This window comes from Amia ocellicauda, chromosome 23 (assembly GCF_036373705.1).
Source record: "Amia ocellicauda isolate fAmiCal2 chromosome 23, fAmiCal2.hap1, whole genome shotgun sequence".
NCBI classification, from domain to species: Eukaryota; Metazoa; Chordata; class Actinopteri; order Amiiformes; family Amiidae; genus Amia; species Amia ocellicauda.
In genome coordinates, this window is record NC_089872.1 from 6,350,066 (window position 1) to 6,358,921 (window position 8,856).

The 8,856-nt window shown below is 49.6% G+C and overlaps 1 protein-coding gene and 1 long non-coding RNA gene across 2 annotated transcripts; both read right to left on the reverse strand.

The window, feature by feature from the left end:
* Positions 1–1,377: 1,377 nt before the first annotated feature.
* Positions 1,378–3,561, reverse strand: LOC136719413 (zona pellucida sperm-binding protein 3-like). Its single transcript, XM_066697335.1, has 9 exons — positions 3,141–3,561; positions 2,929–3,047; positions 2,751–2,854; positions 2,481–2,658; positions 2,262–2,382; positions 2,023–2,108; positions 1,828–1,868; positions 1,628–1,747; positions 1,378–1,547 (listed from the first exon to the last, which is right to left on the reverse strand). The coding sequence occupies exons 1-9, from the start codon at positions 3,501–3,503 to the stop codon at positions 1,414–1,416; spliced, it is 1,266 nt and encodes a 421-aa protein (XP_066553432.1). The 5' UTR covers positions 3,504–3,561; the 3' UTR covers positions 1,378–1,413.
* Positions 3,562–5,433: 1,872 nt separating this feature from the next.
* LOC136718802 (uncharacterized) lies at positions 5,434–8,285 on the reverse strand. Its single transcript, XR_010805322.1, has 2 exons — positions 7,041–8,285; positions 5,434–6,949 (listed from the first exon to the last, which is right to left on the reverse strand). It is a non-coding gene; the product is annotated as an uncharacterized LOC136718802 (long non-coding RNA).
* Between the last annotated feature and the right edge of the window lie 571 nt (positions 8,286–8,856).

The window sequence follows — 8,856 nt, forward strand, 5'->3', positions numbered from 1 at the left end:
AAATGTCCCCAATTGAAACAAACGGCAGGTAACTGCTGCTCTTTTGGAGGTCCCGGTAGCGCATTAAAACAGCGGGCTCTCTAACCTTTGTGCCACTTCGCTGGGATTAGAGCTCTGGAGCAGAGATTTGTGGCTTTAATCCCAGGCAGGAGATACAGTTGCTGTACATTTGCGCAAGGTACAGTACAGATTGCTCCAATAGAAACACAACTGTACAAAGGGGTCAAGATCTGTTAAAACAATGCTATATGTTGTAAGTCATGTAATCATTAAGAATAAGCAGAGACTGGTCACAAAGTGAACTGATTAAAATAGGAATTTATAAAATGTACTATGCTTTGAATTGCTTTGTATTATGTAAATCTGAATTTGTATTGTTTGATGCCTCGTACTGAACTGTATGTTTGCACGTTGTATTGCGCTTATGTTTTGTAATTCGCCTTGGCTAAGGGCGTCTGCCAATCAATAAATAATAATAATTATATACTACTACTACTAATAATAATAATGCAGGACTGGTCATCTGAAAATGGAGATTATAGCAATACAAATCAACAACCCTCTACGGCTTTTTAATGTTACGCCACCGTCTCCGCAGTCGCTACCAAAATGACAATGTCAGTTTATCTTCATTACGTCATTCTGTTTCGACTAGTTTCAAAGGGTTTGCGGCGTTTCGGCATAGGAGAAAAAGCCCAAGCCGATCTGGGATCACCTCCAGTCGACCCAAAATACAGCAAACGCAAAGGTACACACTCCTAGCTCGGATTCCCGCTCTGTGACGAATGTATACATCTCAAATCAAACCTCAGATTCGATGTAACAGACCCAACACTGCATAGTGGCATCAGATGATCGTTTCTATGGAAAAATATGTAAACGGCCACGGGCATGGCGCACGCATGCACAGGTTTCTCTTCGAGATAATGACGTTAGTTGAACAGGAAGTTAATCCCTCATAGGTTAATTCACATTTGCTTTGAATAGATGAACATGCAAAGCTGCTTTTCGAACAATAATTCGTGATCTACACATCTGATCTAACCGGGTAGCTTCGTGTCGGATGTAAGCGTTTGTAACCCCGTTCTCCTCCTGCAGTTTCTACGATACAGTGTCCTCCGATCAGCTGTAGGCTGCCAGCCCCGTGGCACTGTGGTGCGATGTTCTGAAAGTGGGAATCTTTTTCTGAACACGTGATTTCGAGCCCTCCAGGGCCTAATTTTCGGCATCACTAGCTGTAGGCACAAAAGCTGCAGAGATCCTGGAAAGCAGCAACACGCCAACTGCGAGCTAAAGGACAGTTTTAGACCAGCTGTAGTGGCCATGGATTGCCATCCTGCTGAACTTGGAGAGCAAACAGGAAAGACACAGGGCATGGTCTGTTCTCAGCTTTATTGATCATTCACACAACAGTCAAGCTGTGGGTGAGCTTGCTCTCCTGTACAGCACAGTCCCCAGCACAGCAATGCACACCACAGCCACAGCAGCCACCACACCAGCCAGGAGCACAACCTCAGCAGAGATGCCTGCAAAGAAAGCCCACCCCACTGGTCACTCACTTTAGGTCAAACCCAGACTACAGCAAGAGACCGCAACCTCTGGCTCCAATTTCAATAGGCCCCAGTACCTGCTTCTTTGCGGTCCTCTGCAGTCAGGGGAGACCTCTGGGCATTCGTCTCCACTGGAGGGATGGCATCCTGCGGCTTCTCCAGCACACGCACAAACACTGTGGCATCACCTTCCCATTCTGGAAGGTGGAGAGGCTTGGATCCAGCCACACATACTATACCCCAGTACCACACGCACAACCAGGCAAAGGATCCTTACCCTCCTTGAAAGCCAAGTCCCTCCTGTACCTCCCAAAGTACCTGGATTTAGAGACAGGGCTACAGCTGGAGTCACAGCAGCTACAGACCTGATCGCTCCCATCCACCGAGCTCCAGCTACAATAGGGATACAGCCATCAGGACGGAGACCCGGAGAAGGACACCAAGGGCCTCAAGCACCCTCCTCCCCCTCTACCTGTTGCCCACAGGGTAGCAGGCCTTGTCCAGGTTGTCCACAGCCTGGGAAGCAGCAGTCACCTTCAGGTGGCAGGTCATGTAGATCTGAGCAGAACAGACATTGGCACAGTTAGTGCACCCTGGGAGAGCTGCTTCAATGCCAAAGAAGCCACACAGTTGAGAAAGCAGAGGCCAACCAATCCAAAGATGCAAAAGCAGTAGTCAAAAGCTCAGAGGCAGAGTGGCTGGGAGACTTACAGAGCTGTTGGCATCATTGTGGAACCTGAAGGCATCAAGCACCATCTGCAGCTTAGTGACGTCCTGAGGTCTTGGCATGAAGTGAGAACTGGAGCCCGTCACCTTGGCATCAATCAGGCAACTGGGGACAGGAGGAAATCCATGATCAGTCCCTGCTCGGAGTCGACACCCAACACCTGCAAGCACCCTGGCCATGCTTAGCTATGGGATCTCACTCACCCATAGTTCCCAATGAAAGTGTAACTGGGAGAAGAGGTCGGGTCAGAAGTCAAGGTGGCCACACAGCTGTCCACAAACAGCCGCAGGGGCACGTGGCTGGCCTGGTTGACGGAGGCTTGGATGTTCAGGACGTCCCCCAGGAAGTACACGTTGGAGGGTCTAGGGGAGCTCCAGTCATCTGCGGAGACGGGGAGCAGCATGAGGCCTCTACAGAGCAGAGCAGCACTCCAGTACACGGGAGGGTTAGAGCTGCATTAGGTTGGCCTCTACCAGTCATGAGCTGCAGGGAGAAGTCCAGGAGATCCTCCGCAGACTTGGTGGAGGTGTATGGGACCCAGGTTGGCTGCAGGGCATCGCTGCTCACATTGTGGAGCCTATGGAGCAGACAGCAATTACACACCGATCCTACAGCAGCTAGGCTGAAGCAGTACTGCAGCAGAGTCCTCACCGGAGGTAGTGACACTCGATGTGGACAACAGCAGGGTCGGTTCTCACGATGCCAGTGTTGGCAATCGGGGACGGGTGGTAGTTTAGGGAGAAGCTGTAAACCAGCTCGTCTTCGGTCATCTACAAGTGAAAGGCACAACGGTTAAGCTCAGGATGGTTTAACCCATTCACCGTGCGAGTCTACAGCCGTATTCTCCCCCCTCCCCTACTTACCGACAGGGCGCTGCCACAGCCCTGCAGCTCCGACTGGAAGACCAGGACCGTGTCGTTCTGCCCACTGAGCGCACAGCCTCCCAGCTGGATATCCGCAGCCTGGATCAGCTCGCCGGTACCGAACAGGTCTCTCTCCACCGACACCTGGATCGCGCTGTCCCCGCACTGTGCCCACACGACGGGGGGGACTTGCTGCTTGAACAGAGAAGAATCCACTCGCACAACGGCCTTGGCTCTGGCGGGAGGCTTGGCTCTGGCTGCAGGCTTGGCTCTCGCCCACTTAGAAACTCTGCCGGCGTCGCAGAGCCCAGCGAACACACACAGCACTAGCAGCCCACACCAAGAAGCCCTCGTACGTAGCATTGTGGCGAAAATACAAGAACAGCTCACAGATTCGCGATGCTTACCCAGCCCACACCGCCTCCTTTTATACACTGAGATGATCCCGCTCAGCGTGTCTCTCTGAGGAGACAGCGCGACATTTTCACGTGGAATTCGGCGACAAGTGGGGCTGCAACAGCAGCGGCGCGGATCCAGCGCGGATCCCAGTGCGTCCCGTCCTGCACAGGTGAAGCGAGTAGTGACGACGGAACCGATTTTGCCGCTGTGTGAGCGTGTTTCGTGCTGTCCCGACTTCATTTTTTAGGCTACAGAGAGCAGATGAGCAACACTCAATTCAATGCTGTTGGTACCACTACCAGTACTCCAGCTAATGATTATAATAGTAGCCTGTGAGTTCGTAGAACTAGGACCCTGCCACCTGCTTTCCTCCCCGCGATAGGTGGCCGTGTCGTCTTTTTAAATAATCCCTTATTGATGAATAATCTCACGATTCCACGCGAATCATGTCAATTAGTCAAGTTATCAACAGAATACCAGGTGCTGTATTGAATTTTGCAATACACCTCGAAGCATGTCATTTCATGCCTTTACTATGGAACTGGGATTATCCGAGACAAACGCAGTCTCATTATTACAATTCAATGACAGTGTGCACAAGGATTTCTCAACACTGTGCCAGGGATGTAATTCACGGGTTGCAGATTGCCGTATCTGTGACACAGTCACTTGACTTCATTTTGTATTTGATATGTTTTCTTCAACATTCGTTTGCACCTTTTTATTTCACTAACTTAACATTCTTTAATTACTTTGAATTTGGCTCGATTGAACTTGGGAAATGGGTTGTCAACAGCGTTCATGGCGGTTTTAATTGAATTATCCATAGAGCTCGTGATTGGTGGAAAATACCATTTCATTACAATACAATTCATTGTAATGTACAATACAATTCATCATTTTACAATCTGCTCAAAACAATATTTCAAGAAATAGAAAATATATAGGCGTTGCTGATTGCTCTTTGCCGTTTAGTCCCTTATTGATGAATAATCTCACGATTCCACACGAATCATGTCAATTCATCAGTCGGACACGTTGAATATTGCGGCAGCAACTGTACACAATTATTGAAAGGGGGCATGCATCGCGTTTTGACCTCATATTCATTACGATTGGTCAGAATGTGTCATTACGTCATTTCAGTGTTTCATTTTACGAGTTGCTAGAATTCTGTACCTTCTCTCCGGGACATATAACATGTGTGTTCATCCCATTGCTGGCTTTCTCTTCAGCCTACGGTTTACACCTTCACAACCGTGACTACATTTACAATATTTAATGGTTCATAAATATATTCGTCATGAAAGTAAATGAAATTAGTTTAAGAATTCATGTATGAGCAGGCGTTATCCATGGCGATGTAGACGTATAACCTATAAGCTATACAAAAGCTCAAATATGATCACTTCAGACCCAACCGGAGTAACTGCAATACTATTCAATAACTTCAGAAAGACGGAGTCAGTAGAAGAGCAAATACGGGTTCAAGTCACCTACGGGGCAGAACAAATTGGAACAAATAATGTGACCGTTACATCAGCGTCCGATACCACTGTCTCAAGTATTGTAGATACAAGGCAGTTTAAGTGCAGGATTATACAGCAGGTATAAAAAGAACACATCGCATATTGTAGATCACGGACTCATTTGAAAAGTAGAATACAGCGCAGTGCCAAATTGAAACAAATGTCGAATTGTAAGGGGTTTTAAAGCAATCTGAATTGCACCGCGGTTAGGTTATTCGACTCCCCCCAGACTTACAGTCTTTTATCCTTCACTAACCGAGTGAAATTCTAGTTTCACGATGGTTTACAGTGGTTTAAAATTCAAGTAATAAAAAAGACACTGTTTTCAACATTCATTATCATTGTATTTTAACCGTCAGAATTAACGGAGATTCTGTTAAATGTTATTTTACAGTTGTGAACACTGATTATACGGTAGTTTGTCATTAAAGAATAAACATATTTCAACCTTCACTATTACAGTTAGTTAATTAACCTTCAAAACTACAGAGATTTTTTACAGTGTGGATACAGGAAGCTTATTGGGATTTCTTCTTTGGATCTGGGCAACATGCCAATCAATACAGATCAAGCAAAAGACCAAGTTTAATCCACCTCAGGACTATACTCTCAGCAACCCCTCACACACGAAAGGGAATTCTGAGCAGCGGACACAAGGAGGGGCCACTTGTTGCCACCCCTGTAAAAGGCACAGTAGGGCCACGAGTACTACACACCGGTTGGCGTGCATTACTAGAGGGAAGAGCAGCCACTGAACAGAGGGCCTGGAGTCAGGCTCTGGAGCACACGGCTGAAGGATCTTTGCAAGGCAAGAAGAAACGGAGCGAGTCAGACATTTCACAGTCCACATTTTATTCAAAAACCTGCTCCAGTTACAGTTGGGATGCCCGCATGTGGGGCCTGGCTCTCCACACAGCCGCCAGCACCACAGCACAGAGCACAAGCACCGTGAAGGCAGCCACGGTCAGCACACCATAGCCGAAAGCCTGGGGCACTGTGGAGACGGGAGAGGGACAGGCAGCTCACAAGGGTGCAGACATGAGAGGGCTGAGCGCCAGCAGAGTGTCAAAGCTCCCCTCCTCACCTTCACTGGGAGAAGCCCTCCTGTCCACAGCAGGGAGCTCAGAGGCAGTCAGGATCACTTCCCCACTGGACACCACGGCCATCTCCCTGGAGGCCCTCTGCACCGGGGCAACAGCTCTCCCTGAAGGGACAAGAGCAGCATTACAGAAGCAGCCCCTCCACTGGGGGAGCCTTAGGGAAAGATGCCAGTCCAGCTCACACTGGAACCGAGCCACTCACTCATTCTCTGGTTGCACGGAGTGACACAGCGGTCAGTAGCACTGGGTTGGCACACTGCTGCACTACAGTGGATGAACACCTGGGGGAGCACGAGATGCAGTACAATACAATGCCGCCATGGGGAATGTGGCGTTCCTTGGCCAATAGACCCTTACCTTCGCCTTCAGAGGGAGCTGGGAGCCAGCATCCACAAAAGTGAACATCTGCACGATGAAGCGCTTGTAGTGCGTTGGGTATGGCAGCCCTGAAGAGCCAGCCACAGGAACCAAGGTGGTCTGGTACTGGTCATCTCTGTACGGACACCTGGAAAGAGCACCACACATGGGTCAAGAGGTCTGCCTAAACCACCAACACAAGCTGGCCGGCAAGAGATACAGGGCTCCAGTTACCCAGCAACCAGCAGGCTCCACTGGGGCTGGCCGAGCGGGCTGGGGGTGGAAGTTGCCCAGCAGTCTTCCAGAGTCAGGACAATGTTGGGGTCGGTCCTATTCAGGATGCGAACCTCAACATACACAGGATCCCGCAGGACCTTGGTCACGGGGTAGTCCCCATCACCGTAGTAGGTGTCATACACAGCTTCTACAGGAGGAACGACGGAGAGCTTTAGGAAGCCAGCATGCATTGGAAACCAGTACATAGCATGGCCATGTACAAGGGCTCATCACAGTACCCGTTGCAATCCTGAGCTCCACACTGAGAGGTCCAGGGGCCACGACTGAAGGAGGAGGCGGGGCTGCAGTGTACACTACAGCCTCCACAGGAACAAGCTCACTGCCCGAATACTTGCACAGGAAGGTCAGCCTGGAAGGAGAAGCAGGCAGCCATTGGACCCAGTCGGGTACTGGCACATGGAGACGGCCACTGGGGAGCCCCACTTACTCATAGTAGCTGTCCCTGGTGATGGAGCCATCAGGCCCCTCCTGCACATCACGTTTAGAGGACATCGTGTTCTCGTACACCACATCGCCACCCTCACTCTGGAAGAGGGAAGCAGACCCTCACGTTATACAGCCAAGACAATCAGCACAAGGCGCTGCAATGCTCAGGCCAAAGCTGGGAACCGCTTCCTCACCTTCAGTGTGCTGCCACAGGCACTGACTGGGAACTGGAACAAGGCAAAGCCAGCAGTGGTGCCAACAGGGCTGCAGGGGGCGCCCTGACCCCCCAGCAGGCTGACGGTGTCAAGGCTCAGCGGAGGCCTGGTCACATTCCTGGGTACTACAACCACAAACTGACCATCCGTGGTGCATTGCACAGTCACTGGAGGGAGAGGGGAGAAGATTAGCAAAGCAATGCGCTCAGGAGCCGTTTGTACGAGATTTTGCCCATACCACTCACCCTCATTGCTGTAATAACAGGGCTGTCTTCCCCTCTGATCAAAGCAGCAGTTACTCGCTTCACAGTCGGCTCTACTGATTGCAGGGGCGCCACACGCCATTTTCTCGTTGTCACTAACCGAGCAGTTCTGACCCTGGGCTATAGACACGTCCACCGCAGCCGCCATCAGCAGACAGACAAGACTCCAGACCCGCACGCTCATCCCAGACCTCTCCATTGTGCAACTCGGCAACGAAGTGCCGAGAAGCGGCGCTCCGCTCCTTAAATAATCCGGCGCCCTGATTGGCTCAGGGCTGGCCCTGGCGCAGCAGGCTGCACGAGGATTTCAGCCACCCCAGCGGGCCAGTCGGGCTCTTTGGTGGAGCTCTCGCTTTGCTGCCGCACAATCACTGTCAGATGCCACATCACTGTCTGTCGGCAAGCCCGCCGCGCCCCGCTGCGCTCACTTCACTGCCCCGGCTCTCAACGCACAGCTCCCCTACCTACTGAGCACTCATCTCCAAGACTTCCACAGCTTTTTAGAGAGAGTTCCGACTCATCATACGGTCGGTGTGCGACACTCGCAACACTAGCAGTGAAGATGAATAACTGTATGACATTGTAACACGTCTTCTTCAGAGACAGTGAATGCTGGATTTTGAAAAGAACGGAAATGCAAAAGCACATTGAAATTGAGCATCGAGTTCAACTTTAAACGGACAGTGTGCCTCATCACGTCCTCCTTGTGACTTGGGACGAGAACACGATTTGATGCCCTGATTGCAACGAACCAATTACTTCCAGCGTCACCGAGTGCACTCTGAAAATGTATGGCAAGCAGTTGTGACATTTAATCCATCATTTCTAAAATCCAAAATACAATTGGTGATATCAAGAATGATCTGCTATTTTTGATATCACCAATTGTATTTTGGATTTCATAAACTGTATTTTTGATATCAGAAATTGAATTTTTGCTATCAAAAATGCATACTAATTATAGCATCCGGTTCTATTTGTCATATCAAAAATGCATACTAATTATCATACGGTTCTATTTTTCATATCAAAAATGCATACTAATTGACGTCCGGTGATTTGAAACTCAACCCTTTACACTCCGCCCCATTATTTTCAGATCTTCCGCGATCGGAGAAATAAATTGTACG